Genomic DNA, 26,430 nt, shown 5'->3' with positions numbered 1-26,430 from the left:
TCGTTGAGTTCATGATAACTCACCGTCCGTGATTCCGAACTTGGGCTGACAGATACTTCTCATCGATGCGCCAGTTCTGTGCATATGTTCCAGTGTCATGGAGCACAGCACATGTTCGATTAGGGCCATGCTTACTAACGAAGCAAAATGCGACCAATGCATCATAACTTGGAGGAGGCGAAACTTTCACACCGATAGAAGATCCCAAACTGAATGGGGAGTTTTAACGAAACGGAATCATTTATACGTTAGATGATCGATGAACACTGAACAATTGTATATGATGGAAAGAAACAAAATATTGCATTATCATGTATCTTTGTGATAATGAACAGATAGCTGAAATATAATAACTGATGTCAGAATTGAAGCGTCACGTTGAATAGAGGCAATTGATTCGTAGAATTGTGAATGCAATTTGGTGAGAAATTGCTGACAAGCGCTTTGCACCTGTTGTTGAATGTCGTATTCTTGGAAACTATATAGGTATATGAAGGGTGTTTCATTGAAAACATAAAATTTTTCAAATTGAGTTGACACATACAAATTGTTTTGATTGCCCTCAATTCGGCTTTAGTAAATTCTTCGCCTTTTTCATTTGAATATGTTTTCTGATATATGGTTCGTCTGACTCGGTGAAAGGTAAAATTTTTCATCATTTTTGACAGCAATGCAATGGAAACCGTATGTGATAACATGACGAATGTTGTATTTCAAAGCGTCAATTGAATTACGTTCTATCAGTGCAAACCAGAGATTTCACCTAAAAATACCGTCGTTGGGGGTGAGAAAGATTCAAAAAAGCAAGCTGGTTCCTGAAGAGAAATCAAACTTCTTTCGTCGCTTTCTTGTGCCGCCCTCAACAACTATCTCTCGGTTCGAATTGAAGAATTCCTGGAAAATGTAATCATTTTTATCTGGCGAACTTGGAACATGTGAGATGCTCTTCACAGTAATCGGGTAGTTGCCACATTTCTTGAATTCCGAAATCAAGTTGAAACGTCAATGAAAAAAATATTGAAAGTGGCTCGAAACATGAGAAATCGCTCTTCAACGAACGAAAGCTAAGAATATTCACATCGATGGATTTTGAATTTTGCACGGAAGGTTTGTCCCGATTCCGTTCCCGTACAAAAAATTGTTCGAGATATTTCACAAGATAGGTGCGATATTGATTCCGAGTTTTCGATGGCAGAATTTTCTCTTGCTCTCCTTTAATGTAACAATTCTGCTCCGGGATCGGATAGAATTGAGTTCAACTTGTTGAAAAACCTCCCTGATGTGGCGAAACATCGCTTGTTGAATTTGTTCAATCGGTTTCTGGAGCATAATATTGATACAGATGATTGGAGACAAGTACGAGTTATAGCTATTAAAAAACCCGGAAAACCCGCGTCCGACTTCAATTCGTACCGCCCAATAGCAATGCTGTCTGGCATACGGAAATTGTTGGAGAAAATGATCTTGTTTCGCCTTGATCGATGGGTTGAAACGAATAGGCTACTCTCAGATACACAATATGGGTTCCGCAGGGGCAAGGGTGCTCCCTTGGCCGAGTGGTTAGCGTCATAACTAACATGCCGGGTGTTCGGGTTCGATTCCCGTTCTGGTCGGGGGAATTTTTCGTCAAAGAAATTTCCTCCGACTTGCACTGTGATCACGCGTATTCTAGAGCTTGCCACTCAGAATGCATTCAAGGCGTGTTATTTGGCATAGAAATCTCAACTAAGTACAAATAAAAATGACGCAAGTAATACTACGTTGAGACGGCGAAGTTCCTCTAGGAACGTTAGTGCCATTGAAGAAGAAGAAGAAGAAGAAGAAGAAGGGGCAAGGGGACGAATGATTGTCTTGCGTTGCTTTCTTCAGAAATTCAAATGGCTTACGCCAAAAAAAAACAAATGGCTTCAGTATTCTTGAACATAAAGGGGATTTTCATTCTGTTTCAATAGGGGTTTTATCAGACAAATTACACTCTCGGGGTCTGCCGCCTCTATTAAATAACATGTTATATAACTTGCTTTGTGAGAACTTTTCTCACGGAGATTCGGCAGTAAGTCGGGTCTCTTACATAGGACTCCCTCAGGGCTCATGTTTAAGCCCCCTTTTGTACAACTTCTAAGTAAGCAACTTTGACAATTGCCTTACACAAAATTGCAGCCTGAGACAACTTACAGATGATGGAGTGGTGTCTGTCGTAGGATCAAACGAATCAGACCTGCAAGAACCCTTACAAGATACTTTGAACAATTCTTCAACCTGGGCCAATGGGCTAGGGATCGAATTCTCCACGGAGAAAACAGAGATGGTGGTTTTTTCTAGGAAGCATAAGCCAGCAAAACCAAAGCTTCAACTTTTGAGTAATCCGATCACTTATGCTATGTCATTCAAGTATCTTGGGGTCTGTTTCGACTCCAAATGTACTTGGGGGGCCCATATTAGGTATCTGAGTAAAAAATGTCAACAAAGAATAAACATTCTCCGCACAATTACCGGCACCTGGTGGGGAGCTCATCCAGAAGATCTTATAATGTTGTATCAAACAACTATTCTGTCAGTGATGGAGTATGGCAGTTTCTGTTTTCAATCAGCTGCCAAAACACACCTCATTAAACTCGAGTGAATTCAGTATCTTTGTCTCCGTATTGCGTTGGGATGTATGCCCTCAACGCATACCATAAGTCTCGAGGTTTTGGCAGGGGTACTCCCACTAAAAGATCGCTTCAATTTATTATCTCTTCGGTTCCTCATCCGGTGTAAGGTTATGAACCCATTGGTGATCGGAAATTTTGAGCAGCTGATCGAGCTAAATTTTCACTCCGGATTCATGAGTTCACATCATGAATTCATCTCCATGCAGGTTTATCCTTCTTCGTATATTCCCAACCGTGTTTGTTTCCCTGACCACATCAATTCCTCTGTGCATTTTGTTCTGTCCATGAAGCAGGATATCCATGGATTTCCAGATTATCATCGATCGGAGTTCATTCCAACGATCTTCGAAGCAAAGTATGGGCGTATCAATTGTAATAATATGTACTTTACTGATGGGTCCTCTATGAATGAGTCCACAGGATTTGGAGTGTTCGACGAATTTTTTAGCACCTCCCACAGTCTTCAGTATCCTTGTTCAGTGTATATTGCTGAATTGGCAGCGATTCACTGGGCGCTGGACAGCGTCGCCTCAAGACCTGTTGAACACTATTACATTGTAACGGATAGTCTTAGTTCTGTCGATGCTATCCGTTCAGTGAGGTCGGAAAAGCACTCGCCGTACTTCCTTGACAGAATACGAGAAATTTTGAGTGCTTTATCCAGACGCTGTTATGTCATCACCTTTGTCTGGGTCCCTTCACATTGTTCAATTCCGGGTAATGAGAGGGTAATGACTCATTAGCGAAGGTGGGTGCGATTGAAGGCGACATTTATCAGCGTCAAATCGCCTTCAATGAATTTCATTCTTTAGTCCGTAAAAATACAATCGCTAACTTTGATGCGCTAATCTTTCGTATTAATCTTGCCGACAGCAATATCTGTGTTTGTGGTCAAAATTACCACGACATCGAACACGTTGTTTGGTCGTGCGAGGGGTATCTTGTTTTTTTTATCCCAACAGTTTATTTTATTAAGCTCATTTAGCAATTCAGCTGTAACAGAGCCGAATTCATTCGTGTACATTTTTTATCTTAAGATAACTTTTGTTGTATATTACACTGTTACCACTTTGAGGCGTAAGAGTATCGCTATCTATCGATGAAGATTTGTTTTCTTCTTCTTCTTTTTGGCTTTAAGAGGGTTTAAACTTTTCAGTTCATTCGCCTCTAGAACATTTGTTTTTATCTATAACACAGTAGCCGTTTAGGCGCAAGAGAATTTCTATTCTATCGATGCACAACACATGTCGCCTTTTTTTCGGCGTAAGAATATTGCTATTGTTCGAATGTTCACAGATGGGCTGTTCACAGCGGGACTGTTGATATGAGGCTTCGTTTGCTGCGTTATTAATAGTGCCAATTACCAATGCAGCAGACCGAAAATGTGAGCGGTAAGGGACTGGGATTACCCTCACATGATGATTGAATAGCTAGCTAGAATAACACACTAAGAAGATGGTCAGTTGAGGGGCCCTGAGTTATGAGCTCATGATCGTTCGCTTAGTAACGGACACGCAACCAATTAGACTACGAAGACCCACGGGGTATCTTGTTGCCAGATCGAATTTAGAAAACTCTCTTCGGGCCGGAGGAAGGCAGCCCAATGTGCCGGTGAGAGATGTGTTGGCTCGGCCAGATCTTGATTACATGTCCCAAATATATGTTTTCCTTAAAACTATCGATCTTCCAGTGTGATTGTTCTTACATCCTCTTCCCCTCCTTCTCGTCCTTTGCGAGATATCGGTTCCCTTCCATTAGAGTAAGTTGAATTGTAATACATATTAGATGTAAGGATAGTTTTTAAGAATTGAGTGTGAAGTGTGAGTGTGAATGAGAATGTGAGTAAGAGTGTGAACATTGTTACAATCTCCTTACATCCCATCCTTTTCCTAATGAAAATGTGTCACCCTCCTAAACTCGAGTCGACCGCGAGTAATCGGTTTCCTATTTTATTAACCATAGAATTAAGGAAAAATGTTAATATATTCTAGTTAAAATATAGTTAAGAGTTTGGCTCCTTTAAACTTATGTAACTGAGCCTGTAAAAATAAACGATTTAATATAACAAAAGAAATCATGTTGCTCTTTTGATTACCTTTAAAGCTTGGCGGTTTCAGCAATCCTGGAAAATGTGGCTTTTGCAAATTTGTCGCAAAGTAAACGATTTTCTCCTTACACGTGTGAAGAATTTCCCTCCAATTTCTCTTCATTAGTCCGAAAAAAAAGCCACGTCTAGAGGCGGTGTAATAGGCGTTGAGTTTGGAGAATCGCTGCTAATTGCGAGTGTATTGGTGATTGTTGCATGTACATTGCTATTTAGTTGAATATGTTCAATTTTATCCTTGACCCATTCTCACCCCCACTTAGCGTAAATAAGAGATTATTTCAAAAATTTTGAAATTCACATGTAGAAACGTTTTGATGTTAAAAAACAACAATAATTAATCTAGACAAGACATAAAAGAATCATTCAATTATTTATTTAATTTTGTAGTAGTTCTGTATAATGCTAAGTATATTTTTTCTGGAAACGCTTCGAACGCAACGTTAATGCTTGTATTCTGTACCGTACAGAATCTGTACCAAAAATAACGAAAAATCTGTACCTTTTCAGATAAAACTGTACGTGTGGCAACACTGCACACAATCGGAATTGAAATTGACTGAAGAGAAAGGAAGAAGTAAAAGAGTCATTTTCATCTTTTAGTTTCGAAATTGTCAAACCCTGGTTTCGATTATCCGCAGTATATTTATATACATTGAAAATTCCAAATTCAAATGAATACATTGATATAATATTCAAACATACCTAATATCATAATTTAATGAAAAATGGTTGTATGATTAGCAGGGCCCGTTTAGTATGTTTAAATTCGGTTATCCACAGTGTAGCATATATAATATGACCATTCAAATAATCATGAACGTATTAGGGAAAAGAAAAAGTTGGGGTAGGGGTGTTGAGATTCTTGCAAAGAATACAAAGTAAGTGACAAACCTTTGAATCCTCAAAACTTTCGATTCTCAAAACAGCCGTTTCATGCAAAACTGATATAGTGGTTCTCAGATTTTCATGAAAAGTGAAATTTTGTTCTTTATCGCACAACATTAGACCCGTATTTTTTTTATTAGGGTGACAACTTCCAAAAAATCACCTGTTTTCCTCTTTTTTCCAAAAAATATTTTTTTCAAGAATTCATAGCTTTTCGAACCGATTTCGATGATCGACATTTCAAATTAGAGGGAATAAACCAATCTTTTTTGGAAAAATATGACACTTGCAAAAAAAATGGATTTTGTTTTCATAATTATTCGTTGTATTTGTTTTTCATAATTTTCAGAGTCTCGGGACCGAGGGCGCTACAAATTTTTATAATTTTTCTTCAAAGCTGAGGATTTTTTACATAACATATTCAAAAATCAGAGAGGTGTTTTTTTTTGTTTTGAAGTTATGGTTTTTCAAAGTTAACCGATGGTCCAAAAAATTAAATTTTCACCTTTTTTCCAAAAATGTCTTTATTCAAAAATTCAAAAACTTTTGAACTACAGAACCATTTAAATCGGTTGAATCGGATCGACATATCAAATTGAAGCCAATGAGCTATACTCTTTCTCCGTTTTTGACCCAACCGCACCCCTATCGACGGTACTTTCAATATTGGCAGACATTGTTGGGGTATCTATTTGAGATGAAATGCCAAAACAAACACACAAAACAAGTGACAGTGATCGTGTTTATGTTGGAATATTTATTTTCAATAGTTGACAATTGTTATTTTCATTTCTAGACCGAAAATGTTTCATCGTCCCTTATACGATATCGCAACCGTACAATAAGACTATTGAAAAAAAAAATATTTTTCCCAATAGTCTGTTATATATCTTCTTTTTTTGAGACCGAAATCGATTCTTTCATTTGAAATATTCAAACTTGGAACATCCTAAACACTGTAGGTGCCAGTGGAAACAGCTTTCCGGTGAAGCGCGACATCGTGGTTATGATGAATGAGGAGATCTACTTGCTAGGGACCGGATACTTCACGTTCCCTTTGGAACAAAAATACCTTCCACTACGATAAGAAACGATGGCCCTAATACCTTTAAAAATTTCCATGAAGTAGCTATAAACCCGTGGCACTCAACGTGTTAACATGGTTCATAGATAGATCCGTTTTTGTCGTCCGGATATCAAACGACTCATGCTTTACCTCGTAAGTTATACACCCTAAACGCACAGCGGCTTGAATTCTCATTAAATATTCATATCTTTGAGTAATTTTCTTGACAAAAACAGGAAGTGGGTTATATCTATGGTATAACCGTAAGGGTGACGTAGGACTATCGTTGATTCAGAGATCATTTGTTTGAAGTAGAATCTGAATTCATTCTGAATGAATGAATATTTGGGGGACTTCGAAAACGAGAGCGTTACGTTGGAGGCACAAGGTTTGATGCATCCAATATTGGATACGGAAATATCCTACTGATGGGGAAGAATAATCTTCAGAAGCTATCCTGTTAATTGCGATTGATTGAAAAATCACAAAACCAAATGTATTTGGTCACAGTGTTACATGGATAGAAAACATTAAAATAAACTTTTTCACATGAATGTAATTTTAAATTCCCAGAGGAACTGGCAGATTATTTTCAGTAACGATTAGATATTTCCACATTTTCCTCGATACTGGAAGCCCACCAGTGGTTAATGCTAACTCGATAACCATCTGTTAATAGCACTTGATTGAAAAATATTTGGTCACAGTGTTACATGGATAGAAAACATTCAAATAAACTCTTTCATATGAATGTATTTTCAAATTCCCAGAGGAACTGGCAGATTATTTTCAGTAACGATTAGATATTTCCACATTTTCCTCGATACTGGAAGCCCACCAGTGATTTATGCTAACTCGATAGCCATCTGTTAATAGCACTTGATTGAAACATATTTGGTCATAGTGTTACATGGATAGAAAACATTCAAATAAACTCTTTCACATGAATGTATTTTTAAATTCCCAGAGGAATTGGCAGATTATTTTCCGGATCTTTCTCGATGATGAATGGCATCCAAACGGAAAGAATTCCGCGCGTGTATGTGTGTGTGTGTGTGTGTAGCGGCTGCTTTGAGATCTTCCCGGGGAACCGTTTATGGCATCACTCTCCTCCTGATGGATTCCCTTCTGGCCTAAGGTGCACAAACAGGCTCTTAGTTAGTGACACCGTTCATCCGCGCTTTCATGATAAACGAAGAGCTTCACCACAACAGCGACAACTTGCTCCAATCGCTGTTCAATTTGAACTGAGTGGATTTCCGAGCGGCGCTCACTTATATACCGATTGGTGATTTCAATAGCCTGTTTTGAAAGCAATTTTAAGACTATTGGAACAAGTTTTTGGATCAGAAAGTAACAAGTATAGAACGCGTAGACATTTTATCTTTCGAATGCAGTGTTTATCATACCATTTCGTTCAGTTGTTTAGGAGCTATTAACGCTCAAAATCTCGGTCTCAGGCGTAACGCTTTCGTTTTCGAAACTTTGATTTTACACCCCGGTATAGAAATGAAAGACGTAGTCCTACGTCAAAATGAATTCGGAATTTTATTAAAATAATAAATAGTATATATTCTGCAAGAGCGAAAACAATGGATTATTTTATTGAAAAGGTGCGGCTAAACAAATGTCTTCTAGTGTACTAAACACAGATCGTGGTCCAATTTTCGATTGATCTAAACGTGTATATTGACGAACTCATCTACCCGATAATCAAACCAATTTATTACAACTTTAGGGAAAGACAAACTGCGGGTTGTTGGCGTGGAAACATTTGAGAAGTGTGAAAGCCGCATCGCAATGATTTTTCATGCCTTGAGCTGAGAAAATCGAATCAATGAATTCGCCTTTCAAATCAAAATACGATTGGTACGAACCAGCGTCTTTGCAGGCGTCCAATCCCTTACGAAAGTCTCCTTTCATATCGTCCGGAATGAATTGATCAATTTGCTTCAATGAGCTTTCGTAGTTTACCTTTCCTTTTCGTGTCTGGAGTAAAAAGTAGAAGATTTGCGTTATATTTCTCCCAAAGTGAAACAGTTTTAAAATTGTACAATTCCATACAGAAAAAAAACTTTGGCGATTTCGTCTGTATCAATCTGTTATAAATTATACGATTTACCACTTGCATCATGTCCAGTAAACAACTAACGTAGCACTTGAAATCTTTAGTATCGGCAAACACACCATTTCTACCAGCATCCAGTATATCTATAATAATAGAGAGGTTCCGCCAACTACAAACTGCTACAATACTACAACGTTGTATCGTTACCATCGGGAACTTTGTGTTTTGGTTGACACACCTGTCGAAACATTCGGCCGGTTTTCATCATCTGCTCCTTAGTCGCTCCCTGGAAGAAAGCATACAAGTGGTTTGAAATGGATCGATCAATTCCAGCCACTTCTTTTTTTATATGAAGACACTAATAAATTTATCGTTATTGCCCCCCATTCTAGATAACACTTACGCAATCATATCCCGCGAGGTGGGAGCACAGGATTAGGGTCGAAAATAGTACTGAAATTTGGTTAACGTCTATCATCCTGCTATCACGTTGCTGTTGCACACGCTGGTTTTCATGCTTGTTTTCCTGATGGGGGAGTGGTTTCTGCCACGTTTATGATTATTGCTGAGGGTGGAACCCTCCGTTCGTCGTTATTCTTTCCAATCTAGATGCACTTGAGATTGAGTGTTGAAATTGCACTGAGTGAGCAGTAGCATCAGCGTTCACGATTTATAGTTGAGGAGTGTCGGTACTGATGTTCATTTGTGGGTGATAATTGATTTTTACTAGCGTGAAAAGGGGCCACATCTTCAGTAGGTATCAATTATAAATTTATGTATATTCATTCCACCGATTGTTACAATCAGTTCAAGTCGTTGAAACGAAGAGAACTCAATTGCTTGATTAAGAGTTTGTCATGAGAGGCCTAATCATTTAACGGAGAGTTTAACCCTTAGTGCAATAGGTGATACCTGCTTGAGAAATGTGATTTGACAAATCATATACTTGAATGTTCAATTAACACTAGAACTTCCGACGGTTGTTATATATCTATTTCTACCGAACCGGTCCATTTTGATCGGTGTGATGCTCAGTTGTTAAAATATAAAATATTGAAAAAAGTTTTACAGAAAACAAAATTTATTTCATTCTAATATTGCAAGTACATGATACATACATCCTTTTGCATTAAATATAGTATAACAAATTTTTATCTGGCTACCTGTATACTCGACAAAAAAGTTAGAGGAACAGAGGTCGAAGTCGAAATTTTTAGGTGATTTTTGAAACGCTGTAACTTCGTGAAAAATCAACGCATGAAGATGCGTTGTACATAATTTTGAAGCTCTAAACTTTATGTTTTGATATATGTTATGAACACATTTTTATCCGGGTGTATGTAGTTGTAGTAGACAAAAATATCAGGAAGAAATAAAAAAATGACTTCTTTTGGTTTTTTCAAACCTCTTGTAGACTATCATATCATTTTTCTCTAACCAACTTAATATCAAATCATATTCACCTTATCAAACAGCTCTCATTTGATTGTTAGTACGTTCCTGTACAGAGATATCTCTGTTTGAACAAAAAATTACCCTTTCGTCTTTGATGATGTATGATTCAATAGATTGAGATCGCACTGTAATCTTCTGCAATTCTGCAAATATTGTAGTAAATTTCAATAAAAGTAGGTAAATTTTTAACATAGTGTATCCTCTGAACTACTGTGAACGTTTCATATTGATACGTTAAGCCATTTTTTCTAGCCGATCGATATAAGTTTGGAGTAAATTAGAGAATCCCTTCATTGCACACTGTACCAAAATTACAAAATTCTATGCGTACTCTCGACACTCGTAACTTTCGTTTTCATGCGTTTGTGGTTATGATGATTGCAAGAAGTGATGATTTACGTATTTTTTTACACTGGAAAATACAATGATTGTTAATTTAAGAAAAATCAGCCCATTTGTCAAGAATATTGTAAGTATTTCAACTGCACTAATTTCAACAGTACCTATTACTACCGTATACAACAACTGTCAATAAAATAGTATAAATAAAATAGCATCACAATATATTACAAAATTCAAAAAAATTGTGAACTTTTCAGAATTCAGCGATTTAAAAGCAGTAATTGTTCCGGATATGTTGGTTGGCTGGCACCGTAGTGGCAGTTTATAAGCAGTTTTAGTATTAGAAGCATTAAAAATCACTACCGGTCATTTTGACCGGTCATTTATACCGACCACAAATACCGACGGTATACCACAAATGTATATCACAAAAAAGGGAAGTGGGAAATCAAAATTATTTACAACATGAATCAATACATGAATTTAGATAAAAGTCACAGCATAATTAAAAAATATAAAAAAAAAATTCAATGCAAAATCTGGCGAACAAATTATATAACCGGTCATTTTGGCCGGTTGGTAGTTCTTGTGTTAATAAAGTACAGTGTATGGTGATAAAAGTATAATCCGTATCAGAGTAAAGCCATGCCAATTTAGAATTGGTACGCCTTCAATATGTCTCAGATTTTTTCTGATTTAGAAGAAAATGTTCTGTATTTTTTGTTTTTTGTCGGCACTGGAAACAACAGTTGAGAAATGATTTTCAGGAAATCTACTATCGATCCGCAGGGATTTACTATGAGCTTCTGAAGCCTGGCGAAACGCTTTGTCTTCCGTCAATAGCAATCATATGTAATTTTTCGGTTTACCTGCTGTATCTCGTTCAGCTCATGTGGAATCATGATTTTTAGGTCAAAAACACAATTTTTGTTTTTTCTTTTCAAAGCACTACGATTTTTCCAAGAGCATATTCACCGTAAGCTTTGACAAGCATTCGATGCTATTCTGCCACAGTTTTCTTCAAATGGTAGTAATCAAATCAATGCTAACCGCAAATCGAACTTTCCAGGCTCAACAGACGACATGGTCTACATTGACAGTTAGAACCATTTGTTGGAAAACGCCGGTTTCATACTTATGTAACGTATGCATTAAAGTAAATGGACTTATTTCGGATGGTTATAAAAAAAACTACAGAAGATAATTGAATAGGAAATTTTTTTCCTTAAATCCTACGTTTATTAAGCCTTTTGCGCAAATGCAGTTGGCCGGAACCTTAGCCATGGCTAATGGAAGGATGGGATGTTCTTAAGCTCTTTCGTGGCCTTGGCGATTAGTTGCTTCTCCGTTTTGGCCACGCAATTTTTAAAGTAGTTCCTTCGATTTAGATTCGCCCAAAAATCTATCGGTCGCAGCTGGGTGACGTAGGGATGGTTGGCGGTCTTTGATATAACGTTTATCTTCAGTTGGTCCATCTCCTCCAGTAATCTCTTGGCATAATGGGCCGAGGCTAAAGGGTGTGTCACATCAAATTGCATCACGGAAAAAACGCTGTAGAAATTCGCCCAGTAGACCGATCCTTTTGAAAATTTTAGACAGTAAAATAAAAACTATTAAACAACTTTTGGCATTTTCTTTTTATTCATACTTCGAGCCCAAGCCCGTATGCTCGCACTTTCCTCTTTACCCCGTCCATAAGGTTCTGTACAACGTCAGGTTGTAGTTTTTTTTTGAACAGAAATCCATTTTCTCTTGAAGTCCGCCTCCGATTTGACAACTTTTGGGTTCTTCCGGAGGGCCTGCTTCATAATCGCCCAATATTTCTTTATTGGGTGAAGCTCCGGCGCGTTGGGCGGGTTCATTTCCTTTGGCACGAAGGTGACCCCGTTGGCTTCGTACCACTCCAACACGTCCTTTGAATAATGGCACAAAGCGAGATCCGGCCAGAAGATGGTCGGGCCCTCGTGCTGCTTCAATAGTGGTAGTAAGCGCTTCTGTAGGCACTCCTTAAAGTAAACCTGCCCGTTTACCGTGCCGGTCATCACGAAGGGGGCGCTCCGCTTTCCGCAAGAGCAGATCGCTTGCCACACCATGTACTTTTTGGCAAACTTGGATAGTTTCTGCTTGCGAATCTCCTCCGGAACGCTGAATTTGTGGATGTGGTTTTTTGTCCACACCCTTTAGGTCCGACCAAAAAACCACATCCACCTTCGCGTGATACTTCTTTATGAACGCGGCAACTTCCGATAAGCACTTCGTACTGTATATCCCCTTGCACGCAAGTCTCGAAGGAAAGAACAGCGTTTCGCATATTCCCTTTTCGCTGATCGTCAGGACCTTTTTCGGGAATTTGGTGTGGGAGATATATTGACGTCATCGCTTATCTCCTAGGTGGTAGACGTGAAGTATCCGGTCCCTTATATGCTTATATTATTTATCTTCATTATCATATGTTATACTGTCATTCCTCGTCGATTATTTGCAAGAGACGGACACACATTGTCCGTCCTCCGCTACAATATCGAAGCTGGAAAGTTTTTTTTTCTCCTCCACCAAAGTGATTTTTGGTTCGTTTTTTTTTCCTTCGCCTTTTGGTTAAGAAACAAGTTAAGTGCCAAAGCATCTAGAACAGCGAGGAAGCAGCACCTCTCCAGCGACGTTGGACCGGTGATCTGTGGATTGGCTCCATTGAGCGTCACATCTGTATCTTCACCAAACATCAAACAGAGAAGTACAAAAGAATAGGTTTTGCCGTTACGCTATTGTGCTTATACCATAGCGTGCGGCGCTGTATAGCTCTCCGAATAGGGTTGTTCGAGTTGTTCGGACTCATCAGACTGATTTTTTTTTATTTTCATTATTATTTTTTTTTCTTAAAGAAATTATTGTTTTTTTTTCAAGAAGATTTTTTATTTGAGCTAATTTTTAGTTTAAGTTGAGTTTTTACTCTAAGTTAGTTTTAAGTTGAGTTTTTGCGCGAGTGTGTGCGTGTGAGTGTGTGTGTGAGTTTTTTTTGTCTTTATAGGCGGTTGCGCTCCGACGCCAACCGTTATGGCGTCTGCTGATGCTATTGTTGCGCGGACGCGATATTACCAACAGTCCTCAAAGGCACCATGGGTTGTTTTCTTTCGGCCCAAAGGGAAACCATTGAGAACTCTTGACATTTCAAGAGATTTGCTGCGTAAGTATCCGGATGTCTTGATACGTTAAGAGAGACCGGACAAACTGCGTGTAGAAGCACCGACTTTTGATGTGGCGAACAAGATTGTTGACCACGAGATTTTCAACAGGGAGTACCACATTTACATCCCTTCTCGAGATGTGGAGATAGAAGGCGTAGTTTCCGATGCGAGTCTGAGTGTTGAAGAATTGAAAAAAGCATCGGGTTATTTTAAAAACTCGCTAATTGGTGTTCTTGTGAAGATTCTGGATGTTAGGCAACTACATGCAGCATCTTTGGAAGACAACCAAAAAGTCTATAAGCCTTCACACTCGTTTCGGGTAACTTTCGCTGGTTGTGTTCTCCCAAACTATGTGATAGTGAAGATAGTGTTTTTTTTCCGGTGCGCTTGTTTGTACCGCGGGTCTACAATTGCACCATCTGTAAAAATTTGGGACATTCTTCCAGCCATTGCGGCAACAAGTTCCGCGAGAATCCTCACGCATTACAGGAGTGCCCAAGGTACAAACAGCACTCTGAAAAAGTGAAGCGTTCTATCACAGGACGCTCCAAGCGAACTTATGCAGAAATGCTCAAGGCCGCATCAGCCGCTCATGATGAAAACCAATTTTCGGTTTTGTCAACTCAAGATTTGGACTCTGATTCTGATGAGGATCACACTACGGCTGCACCAGAATCTTCGACAAAGGATGATTCTCAAAAAAGAAAACTCTCTTTACCAATGATGCACCGCAAGAAAGCTAAAATGATCCTCAGAAGATTGTCTAATTCCAAGGGTAATGGTTAAAAAACGGATCCGAAGACTCCTTCTCAGCCAGTTCCTGGTTGCAGTAAGGATTATACGATTATACGGATGTCCCTCGATCTTCTCACAGAAAATTCGCGTCCAATCGTGGATTGATAGCTTTTTCGGACATTGTGGACTTTATATTAAACACCCTCAATATTCAAGACCCCCTTAGAAGCCTTATTTCTTCCTTTGCGTCCATCTCTGAAGTCTTATCTTAAGCAATTGACTGTTTCATGGCCCTCCTTGCATCAATCATATCTTTCGATGGATAATTCACCTAACGTAGTAGGAGATATGATCAATGTGCTACAATGGAACTGCCGTAGTCTAGTGCCTAAACTAGACTCGTTCAAATTTTTACTTCAAAATTATGACTGTGATATATTCGCCCTTTCTGAAACATGGCTTTCTTCTGATACAGAACTCAACTTCCACGATTTTAACATTATTCGCCTGGATAGAAATGATTCTTATGGAGGAGTACTTTTGGGGTTCACAATTTGGGTTTCGCAAGAGCAAAGGAACAAACCATTGTCTAGCGTTGCTTTCTACAGATATTCAACTGGCCTTTGTGCACAAGGAGCAACTGGCTTCAGTATTCTTGGATATTAAGGGAGCTTTTGATTCGGTTTCCATAGAAATTCTGTCAGACAATTTGGACAGATGTGGACTTCCTGGAATTTTGAATAACTTCTTGTACAATTTGTTGTCAGAAAAGCGAAAGAACTTCACCCTTGGACAACTGACAACTTCCAGAAATAGTTATATGGGTCTACCCCAAGGCTCATGTCTCAGCCCCCTTCTTTATAATTTTTATGTGAAAGATATTGACCTTTGTTTGGCAGAACAATGCACGCTAAGACAACTTGCAGATGATCGTGTGGTTTCCGTCAGAGGTCCCCATTCCGAAAACTTGCAGAGACCATTGCAAAATTCCCTAGATAACTTGTCTTCTTGGGCAAGGAACTTAGGGATCGAATTCTCGCCGCAGAAAACAGAACTGGTAGTGCTTACTCGAAAGCGGTTCCCAGCCCAATTACAACTTAAGCTTTTGGGCAGAAGCATTACCCAATCATTGACCTTCAAATACCTTGGTGTCTGGTTTGATTCAAAATACACTTGGAATACCCACATTACGTATTTGAAGCAAAAATGTCAAAAGAGGGTCAACTTTCTCCGCTCGATTTGCGGCACGTGGTGGGGAGCTCATCCGGGAGATTCCATAACGCTTTATAAAACAACTATTCTATCTATTCTGGAGTTCTTTCTGCTTTCTCTCAGCAGCTAAAAGTCACCTTCTAAAATTGGAACGAATTCAATATCATTGTCTGCGTATAGCTCTCGGCTGTATGCACTCAACGCATAACATGAGCCTCGAGGTTCTGGCAGGAGTAACTCCTCTACAGAACCGATTCTGGGAACTTTCTCTCAGAATACTGGTGAAATGCGGAGTCACGAACACACTTGTGATTGAAAACTTTGAAAAAATTCTTCATCTAAATATACAATCTCGGTTTATGAGAATTTATTACCACTATATTTCGTCGGATATTTGTCTTCCATCGTTTACTCCAGACCGTGCTCAATTCACCATCAGCAGTTCCTCAATTGAATACGATCTGTCGATGACACAAGCAATACTTGGGATTTCAGATCAGCTTCGACCAACTTTCGTTCCCCGTATTTTTAACCGAAAGTACCAAAAAGTCAATGGCATGAAAAGATACTTCACTGATGGTCTCGCCTCAATGGATCCACTGGCTTCGATATTTCAATGAAAATTCGAGCGCCTTCCGCAAACTGCAGGAACCTTGTTCCGTTTATGTTGCTGAGTTGGCAGCAATCGACTTAGCATTGGGGATGATCTCCAACAAGCCTGCAGACCATTACTTCATTTTCTCGGATAGTCTCAGTTCGCTTGAGGCTCTTCAGTCGATGAAAACTAGTAGGCACCCATCTTATTTCCTCACAAAAGTGAGGCAGCAGATGAGTGCACTGATCGAAAGATCTTATAAGATAACCTTTGTATGGGTCCCCAATGAGAAAGCGGACACTCTCGCAAAGGTGGGTGCCCAGAAAGGCGAATTGTTTGATAGACAGATTTCATACGATGAATTTTTCCAATTACTGCGCCAGAGTTCCCTCTTGAGTTGGCAATCCGATTGGGACACTGGAAGTCTTGGGCGGTGGTTATATTCAATTATTACAAATGTTTCTTCGAGAGCGTGGTTCAAAGGTTTGGACGTAAATCGTGACTTCATACGTGTAATGAGTAGACTTATGTCCAACCACTACTCGCTAGATGTGCATCTCCACAGAATAAATCTTGTTCAAAGCAATGTCTGTCGGTGTGGAAACGGTTACGATGACATCGATCACGCAGTTTGGCAATGTACGGATAATTACGCAGCCAGAGAGTACCTTTTGAATTCCCTCGAGGCCCAAGGAAAACAACCCTATGTTCCTGTTAGAGACGTGTTGGGAACTCGCGACATCTGCTATATGCAGTTGATCTGTATGTTTGTGAAACGGTCTAGTATAAAAATTTAATGCTTTTGTGTTTTTCTTTTTCGTTATTAGTTTGTTTGTCTTGTCCCCTCATCTCACCGTTGCCCACCCTCGACAGCTAGTCGAACACTAGATTATATCCCTGGTCATTATGCACAATGCTACAGTGCGTGTTGAAACCCTATGTTGAGACAACGGTGCTCCTTATCTTAATCCCTAACCTGTCCTGTCCCACAAAAATAGTATTAGCGAGTATTCGGTCGAATCCTACTAAACATAGCAATTAGTTGAAACTTTGTATAAACAAACCTTGAATTAGCGGCTCCGCAAAGCTCATGTGATTGAGCCTTACAAATAAATGAATTGGAAAAAAAATGTTTCACTGTCAGTCAGGTATGTGGAAAATCGCATCGAAATTTTCTAATCTCAGAGAATTTTGCATTCTCTCATTTGTCTTTCGAAAAAAAGCTAGAGGGTGGGAGAATAGATTGGAAAACTTTTCCTCAACTGCTCAATTCGATTCATTTAGGTATTGGAAATAGCAGAGAATTACTTCACGAATACTATATCGTTTAGCGATGGTAGTTTTAGCAGCCCCTTCTATTCAGGTATCCGTGGAGAGGGCTTTTAGGGGCCTAAAATAATTTTCAGTTGCTTTAACCATATGACTATGCATGTGTGATGTATTAAATGAATTGATGCTCAGACAAAATAAACAATTGAAATACACAACGCACTTTTTGTTCTTATATAATAATTTTCTTTTCGAACAGCACAGTTATTCTGAATTCGAGACAACTTTCATTGTCAGTTGAAATATATTGAAGAAAACAATAAATAATATGGGAGAACATAAAAAATTCATTGTTATTATATTGGGTGCATTTTTTACGTGCGGTTTCATCAAGTATCGGGTTGGGGAAAAAGAAATGTCGTATATCGTCAATATATGGCAACACTTAAACATATCTTGTGTTGTACTTTTCGCATCGAGCCATACGGTTATATGCGCTTAAACCAATTTTCAAAGCATTTATTCCAATCGACACGAGCCTTTTTTTTTGAGCAATTGTCAAATTATGTGGGATCCAACGTGAACATAATTTTCGCACAACTAAGTGTTCATGTAAATTCGCATATATGCTGGTGGAACTAATGCTTAGGGATGCCTCAATCTCACAATAGGTTACATGACGATCTTGCTTAATCATTTCGTGCACAGCATCGATATTTTCTGGCACTACAGTCGATTTTGGACAACCTTCACGAAACTCGTCGGACGGCGAACTACGAACACGATTGAATTCACTACACCAGCGATACACTGTGGTTTTTGATGGAGCTTCATCGCCAAAAGCCAAATTAAGTTGATTGACGCACTCTTGTTGTGATAATCCACGTCGAAAGTCGTAAAAAATCATCGCACGAAAATGTTCACGATTCAGTTCCATTTTTTTTTTGCCGAGACCAAACTTTCAACTAAATATAAAATAAACAAATAGCGTCCGTATGACAAAATGTTCTGAGTACGTATATCGTCAAAAATGTCAAACTTTACGATGGAACCGTCAGATGGACTCACATGACATCGGTGTTGCCAATTCCCGAAATATAAATAGTGACCCTCGTACAAGTGTCGTTTTGACAGTGTTGTGATTGTCCTTTTCAGTCTCAAGTTATAGCGCGTCAAAGATGGAGTCCACCAAACAAGAAATTCGCCATATTTTACGTTTTACTACATGGGAGGTAAAACTGCAACGAAAGCGGCCGAAAAAATTCGTGTAGTTTATGGATCCGATACTGTGACGATTCGCAGAGCACAGCGTTGGTTTGATCGATTTCGTTCTGGTGTAGTGGCTGTCGAAGATACACCCCGTACTGGTAGGCCAATCGTCGTGGAAACCGATGAAATCTTTGAAATCATCGAAGTAGACCGGCATGTGAGCATTCGCTCGATTGGCCAGGAACTGGGTATAGACCATAAAACAGTTTGGAACCATTTGCAGAAGATTGGATTCCATATAAGCTGGATGTATGGGTGCCACACGAGTTGACGCAAAAAAATCTTTTAGACCGAATCAACGCCTGCGATGCACTGCTGAAACGGATCGAACTCGACCCATTTTTGAAGAAGATGGTGACTGGTGATGAAAAGTGGATCACGTACGACAACCTAAAGCAAAAAAAGTCGTGGTCGAAGCGCGGTGAGCCGGCCCAAACTATCGCCAAGCCCGGATTGACGGCCAGGAAGGTTTTGGAAATGAAGTTGCCTTCTAAATGGCAACAAGTTTGCGAACAAAACGGCGCATATTTGACTTAAATTGGATAATTTTAAGTATGTTAAATTTCGTCATGCGTCAAATTTCGATCAGAAATACGACAAAAATTTTTTTGCCCAACCCTATATCTGAAAAAACGGAATTTTTAAAATGTTGAATTTTATACGTTCAACATATAGATTGCTGATAGATACAAGGCTTGAGTACTAACAAGGGAGTGAATAGAAGAGCAAATAGAATCATACATGTACGCAGAGTGAGCCGATTTTGTTTCATTCGTTATTTTGTTTCGTGCGATTCTCCCAATGGAATATTCATGCATCGAATATCGTTGTCCACTCTTTGTTACGTTGAGACGCGTCCACATTACGCCAATCGGCCTTGGCCGCCCGGTAACGCCGACTAAATGGAATTCGAAACAAAGAGAAAATGTTAGTGGGGAACTCGATATGTTGGCTCCTGTCAGTTCAATAGGGGTTTATTTTAAAATCGGCTTCGTGTCTTCTAATCTGGTAGAGATTACACTATCGAGTTTGGAACCAAATTATGGCTAATAATTGAATGTCGTCACTATACGTCGACAACGTACCACTGTCATCGCGAATAGCCCAGTATTTTTCAATTGGGCGGAATTTTCATCCTTTTTTTGTTCATTTCGAAGAAATCCACTGCGTTGTCTCCGTACTACTGTAGTACTTCTCCAGTTGCCAAATTTTACAGGCACTGGGTTTGCCATAATCGCTCTCAACACCTTCAGATACAACTTACGATTCTTAGTTCAGCTACGACGCTTGCCATGATTCTCCCGATCGATAGTATGTCGCTCAGGGAAATGTTTGAGAATGCACACGGTTGATTTAGCCAATTCCAAAAACTTCGCGATTTTTGAACTGCAACTAACTATTCAGCAATGCAAGAGGAAACAATTCAAAACAAACTGCTGTCAAAACAATTCCGATCCGACCACTAGGTGTCGTTTTCGGGTCACCATTTTCAAACTCATCGAGAAATCGTACGTTTTGATGGATGAATTTTATAAAAATTAATAAAATATATCCTTCAAGAGTAAAAATGAGTAATGAATTATTTTATTTCCCCCAAAAATGACGGAATATAGAGTGCGTCGACCACTGTATGAACACTAAAAAAACGCCACATTCGAGGGCAGTCCGATAAGTACTTAGGCTACAAAGAAAAAACAAAAATTTTGGAAAAGTGGCGATTTATTTCTCAACACAGTCTCATTTTAGCTCGATACACTTAACCCAGCGATGCTCCAACTTCTTTAATCTATCTGAAAAAAAACATTTTCTCGAGGTCTGCAAAGTAGGCCTTCGTGGCGGCGATGACCTTCTCATTCGACTCAAATTTCTGCCCTGCGAGTGACTTTTTCAAGTTTGGAAACAAAAAAAAAGTCGCACGGGGTCAGATCTGGAGAATACGGTGGGCCGTGGTGACGGTGGAATTTCCATTCTTTCCATTTTTCTAAAATTCGCGGACCCGCCCGCTTCCGCACACGGTCAAATCAAAACTACGTGTCTGATTCGGCTGAAATTTTGACAGTAGCCGTTTTCGAGAATGTACTACACGATAAGTAATCTCTCACACACACCATCGGGCGATGAGGCTATGTACTTATCGGACCGCTCTCTATCTATCTATCTATCTATCTATCTATATATATATATATAAATGGAGTGATGTCTGTCTGTCTGTCTGATTCTTATAGACTCGGATACTACTGAACCGATCGACATGAAAATTGGTATGTAGGGGTTTTTGGGGCCGGGGAAGGTTTTCGTGATATTTTTAGACCCCTCCCCCCTCTCTAAGGGGGGGCTGCCATACAAATGAAACACAAATTTCTGCATTACTCGGAAATTAACCAAGCAAACGAAACCAAAGTTGGCATGTGAAAGTTTTAGGGTGCAATAAATGTTTCTATGATGGTTAGACAGTCCTTCCCCCACTCAAAGGGGGGGCTGCCATACAAATGAAACACAAATTTCTGCATTACTCGAGAATTAATCAAGCAAATGAAACCAAATTTGGCATGTGGAGGTTTTAGGATGCAATAAATGTTTCTATGGTGTTAAGATACTCCTTCCCCCTCTCTTAGAGGGGGCTGCCGTACAATTGAAACACAAATTTTTGCATTACCCGAGAATTAATCAAGCAAATTAAACCAAATTAGGCATATGGAAACTTTAGGGTGCAATGAATGTTTCTATGGTGGTTAGATACCCCTCCCCCCTCTCTTAGGGGTGGCTGCCATACAAATAAAACACAAATTTCTGCATTACTCGAGAATTAATCAAGTAAATGGGCGGGACGAAGTTTGCCGGGTTAGCTAGTATGATATACTGTTCGCTAACTGGGCGAAAAGGGAAGACTAGTTATCCACATTCGCGTTTTAACTGGTCTGGCATGTAAAACGTCAAATAAAATCGTGGGGAACTATAATGAATTGTTTGATTCACGTTGATCATGAAATTGGATAAACAAAAGGATTCCAATGGAAGTTTCGCATTGAGTGCGACAACAGTTATGAAATATAATTTGAGTAAATTATTTTTCTGTAATTTAATCAATGTTTTTGTCATGCGAAAATAATTAAAAATAAAATTTTCATATCATTTTAAATTACATTCGAATGCCCCTCACAGAAAATCATCCATTTGAATATGGCGTCGATTGTTTACGAAATTCTGCTTCTTAACTGGTCAAAGAACCAGTTAACGTTCGCCCAGTTAAAAAGCAGACCAATTAAACCAAGACCAGTTAGTGAGCGAGAACTGTACATGAAACATCGCATTTTCTTTTGTTCACTTGCTTTATTTACTTATTTTCTAACAATAAGTTGCCTGGCTAAATACATGCAGGACCACTAGCAAATTTATCCGAGTCTTATCTGTGTGGGAAACTCATGCGAAGAAATACTTTGGGTTGTTTTTGTGGAGACATTTCAGCAGGGCATAAGCGGCTTCACAGTTGTTCTTGATACCATCGGCTAGGGGGAAAGGAGAACATACATGAGTACACAACTGTTATCTCGATCATGAAGACCTACCAGAGTCCCGGCATATGTCAAAAGCCTTTTTTGTTGGTTCGCCAATCTCCGGTGGTATGAGCATTTCGACCTGTTTAATGGCACCATCTGCGTTCACCTTGCCCTTGCGAATCTGTTCAAATAAAAGCAAAGCTTACAGGATTAATGCATGGAGTGATGCCCGAGACCTATTTGAAGAGGAGATACATCCTCATAACGTTCTCAACGGGACAGTACCGTTTTTTCGACTATTCTGGATTGTCCCGTCTTTTTATCAATTTGTGCCGTATTCTGGGTATGAAGAAAAAATATTTATAATAATGCCCTGTTGTACTATTATTTATTTATAATTTATTCAACATTTATATTTCATTATTTACGACTTCTGTCTTCTAATGTTACATTGTTAAAATGAATTAGATTAGGCGCTGCTCAAAACAAAGAAATCAAATTATTTGAACAACTACTGATAGCTTCTAGTTGAAATGCTTTATACAACCTCTCTGCAAGCCGCGCATTATCGTGGATAAGGAACACTCCTTTCGTCAATAAACCTGGCGTTTTGTTCTTAATCGCGGTTCGTAATCGGTCCAAAACTTCACAATAGTACGGTGATGAAACAGGCGTTCGGCGGTCAACGATTCGATAACACTTCACCGTGTAGCAGCACATTCGTCACAACATTTGTCGATTCATCGAGTCAAATGTTTGAGTCTAACATTCGAGTGAAACGTTGGACGAATCGTGTGTAATCGCATAAGCTTCCAGCATAACATTTCATGCGACACTGTATCAAACGCTTCTGGAAAATCTAACAGAATAAGAATAACAGGACGACCCCTCTCGAGCACTAGTCCTATATCGTCAACAATTTTAAGCATAGTTGTTTTTGTACTTTGCTTCGTGTGATAACCAGATTGAAACTGGTGTAACAAGTTTTTTCTGTTTATAATGTTCTCAAATACTTTTGATGTAGCAAAACGGATACTGATAGGTCGTAAGTTTTCTATGGTGTTCAAATTAGATTTTTTCTTTTTTTTTTATCCCTTTTGTTTATTTTAGACTCATTAGCATTTTAGCAGTAACAGAGCCGAATTTTAATCGTGTACATGTCACATATTAATCATATCTATAATTAGCACATTACACAGTTGCCATTTTTCGGCGTTAGAGTATTCCCTTCTATACCATTGCAAATGGTACATATTTACACAGTAGCCATTTAGGCGAAAGAGTTTTCTATCTGTTCTTCCATTATCCACAGTTAAGACTGGACAGCGGAGACAGTCGTTGATCTATTGTTGAGTTATTTATAGAACAGCAGCCCGATATTTCTGCAGAGCAGAGCAGTTGTATGGATGAATCGATCTTATTTCGACCGTGGATCGATCTCCATTGCTGATGATTGTAGCGTGGACGTAGTTATTCCGTAACAACACAAAGATGGTCAATGGGGGCCCTGAGTTTTGAACTCACGATCGATCGCTTACTAAGCGAACACGCAACCAATGTGGCTACGGAGACCCCCTGATTTTTTCCTAATGGGCATAATTTTAGTACTACGGTTTATTTGAAAACCCATGCCTTGAATTGCTTTTCACCAGAGATTAGTTAGTGCCCTTCTGAACATTCATTCGTCTTGTTGAAAAGAGGATTTTTGACGTAGGACTACGTCTTTCATTTCTATACCGGGGTGTAAAATCAAAGTTTCGAAAACGAAAGCGTTACGCCGGAGACCGAGATTTTGAGCGTTAATAGCTCCTAAACAACTGAACGAAATGGTATGATAAACACTTCATTCGAAAGATAAAATGTCTACGCGTTCTATACTTGTTACTTTTTGATCCAAAAACTTGTTTCAATAGTCTTAAAATTGCTTTCAAAACAGGCTATTGAAATCACCAATCGGTATATAAGCGAGCGCCGCTCGGAAATCCACTCAGTTCTAATTGAACAGCGATTGGAGCATGTTGTCGCTGTTGTGGTGAAGCTCTTCGTTTATCATGAAAGCGCGGATGAACGGTGTCACCAAGAGCCTGTTTGTGCACCCTAGGCCAGAAGGGAATCCATCAGGAGGAGAGTGATGCCACAAACGGCTCCCCGGGAAGACATCGCTACACACACATACATGCGCGGAATTCTTTCCGTTTGGATGCCATTCAGCATCGAGAAAGTTCCGGAAAGATCTCATCATTTCTGGAAAATAATCTGCCAGTTCCTCTGGGAATTTAAAAATACATTCATGTGAAAGAGTTTATTTTAATGTTTTCTATTCATGTAACACTGTGATCAAATATGTTTCAATCAAGTACTATTAACAGGTGGTTATCGAGTTAGTATAAACCGCTGGTGGGCTTCCAGTATCGAGGAAAATGTGGAAATATCTAATCGTTACTGAAAATAATCTGCCAGTTCCTCTGGGAATTTAAAAATACATTCATGTGAAAGAGTTTATTTGAATGTTTTCTATCCATGTAACACTGTGACCAAATACATTTGGTTTTGTTATTTTTCAATCAATCGCAATTAACAGGATAGCTTCTGAAGATTATTCTTCCCCATCAGTAGGATATTTCCGTATCCAATATTGTATGCGCCCGCAATCGATTATTTCTCAGTCGCCGAAAGTTCCGAGCTCAAAGAGTTCATTCCCCTCTAGTTTGCCTTCCAAATTGCCATCGTAAACCACACCTTCTCTCGATTCAATCACACACAAAAAGCATACTTAAGTTTTATTCTGGTGGTGAGACACATTCATTTTTCGTGAGGACATCGACAAGACAACATCGTTGCCTAACGTGCTGGAGGAGGTGGACGGCGAAGGATCGACACATACACGCGCAGAATTCTGTCCGTTTGGATGCCATTCAGCATCGAGAAAGTTCCGGAAAGATCTAATCATTGCTGGAAAATAATCTGCCAGTTCCTCTGGAAATTTAAAAATACATCCATGTAACACTGTGACCAAATATTTTTCAATCAAGTACTATTAACAGATGGTTATCGAGTTAGTATTAACCACTGGTGGGCTTCCAGTATCGAGGAAAATGTGGAAATATCTAATTGTTGCTGGAAAATAATCTGCCAGTTCCCCTTGGAATTGAAAATTACATTCAAGCGAAAGAGTTTATTTTAATGTTATCTATGCATAAAATATCCATATAATACATTTGGGTTTGTGATTTGTCAATCAAGTACAGTTAGCAAGTTAGCTTCTGAAGATTATTCTTCAGAACAAGGTTTTTCGTATCCTATATTGGATGCATAAAACCTTGTGCCTCCAACGTAACGCTCTCGTTTTCGAAGTCCCCCAAATATTCATTTATTCATTCATTTAGAATGGATTTAGATTCAATTTCAAACAAATGATCTCTAAATCAACCATAGTCCTACGTCACCCTTGCGGTTATACCATAGATATAACCCACTTCCTGTTTTTCAATTAGCTTTTATACATTCCATGCCAAACCGATATACTGGTTCTCAGATTTTCGTGAAAAGTGGTAATTTTGTTCTTTATCGCAAAACATTAGACCAGTATATTTTTTTTATTAGGGTGCCTATTTTAGGGTGGTCCGAAAAATCAAATTTTTCCACTTTTTCCCAAAAATGACTTTTTTCAAAAATTCATAACTTTTGAACCACTGAACCGAGTTTGATGATCGATATATCAAATTGAAGCCAATATGAATTTTTTGTTAAAATAATGGGGAAAATTGTTTTTTCGAACCATCGATGAACTTGGAAAAATCATAACTCAAAAACGAAAAAAATAGCATCTCTGATATCGAGATATGTTATGTAAACAAATCTCAGCTTTTCAGAAAAATATAAAAAAATATAGCGCCCTTTAGTCCAAAGCCATGAAAACAATTAAAAACGACTACAATCAATAATTACCAAAAAAAAATCCGTTTTTTGCTAGTTCAACATTTTTCAATAAAAGACTCATTGGATTCAATTTTATATGTCGATCATCTTAATCGGTTCATTGGTTCAAAAGTTATGAATTTTTGAAAAAAGGCATTTTTGGGAAAAGCGGAAAA

At 38.8% G+C, this 26,430-nt stretch overlaps 2 protein-coding genes across 3 annotated transcripts in view; both read right to left on the bottom strand.

The window, feature by feature from the left end:
- The window catches only part of LOC129774206 (uncharacterized), a 30,308-nt gene that overhangs the window by 860 nt on the left and 3,018 nt on the right, over positions 1-26,430 (bottom strand). The window contains exons 3-5 of the mRNA XM_055777913.1: positions 22,406-22,517; positions 22,266-22,345; positions 24-183 (exon numbers count right to left, since the gene is read on the bottom strand). Of these exons, the coding sequence (XP_055633888.1) occupies positions 24-183; positions 22,266-22,345; positions 22,406-22,517 (352 nt within the window). The remainder of the gene's footprint in view (positions 1-23; positions 184-22,265; positions 22,346-22,405; positions 22,518-26,430) is intronic.
- Positions 8,311-9,494, bottom strand: LOC129776270 (general odorant-binding protein 72-like). Of its 2 annotated transcripts, XM_055781818.1 has the most exons (5): positions 9,184-9,482; positions 8,988-9,066; positions 8,835-8,923; positions 8,590-8,701; positions 8,311-8,532 (listed from the first exon to the last, which is right to left on the bottom strand). In XM_055781818.1, the coding sequence occupies exons 1-5, from the start codon at positions 9,256-9,258 to the stop codon at positions 8,447-8,449; spliced, it is 441 nt and encodes a 146-aa protein (XP_055637793.1). In that variant the 5' UTR covers positions 9,259-9,482; the 3' UTR covers positions 8,311-8,446. The 2 variants fall into 2 exon arrangements, with proteins under 2 accessions (XP_055637793.1, XP_055637792.1); XM_055781817.1 differs by having other exon boundaries at positions 8,311-8,701; positions 9,184-9,494.

The sequence above is a fragment of the Toxorhynchites rutilus genome, chromosome 3 (genome assembly GCF_029784135.1).
Source record: "Toxorhynchites rutilus septentrionalis strain SRP chromosome 3, ASM2978413v1, whole genome shotgun sequence".
In the NCBI taxonomy this organism is placed as follows: Eukaryota; Metazoa; Arthropoda; class Insecta; order Diptera; family Culicidae; genus Toxorhynchites; species Toxorhynchites rutilus.
Note: the sequence above shows the minus strand (reverse complement) of the source record. Positions and strands in the feature narration are given on the sequence as shown.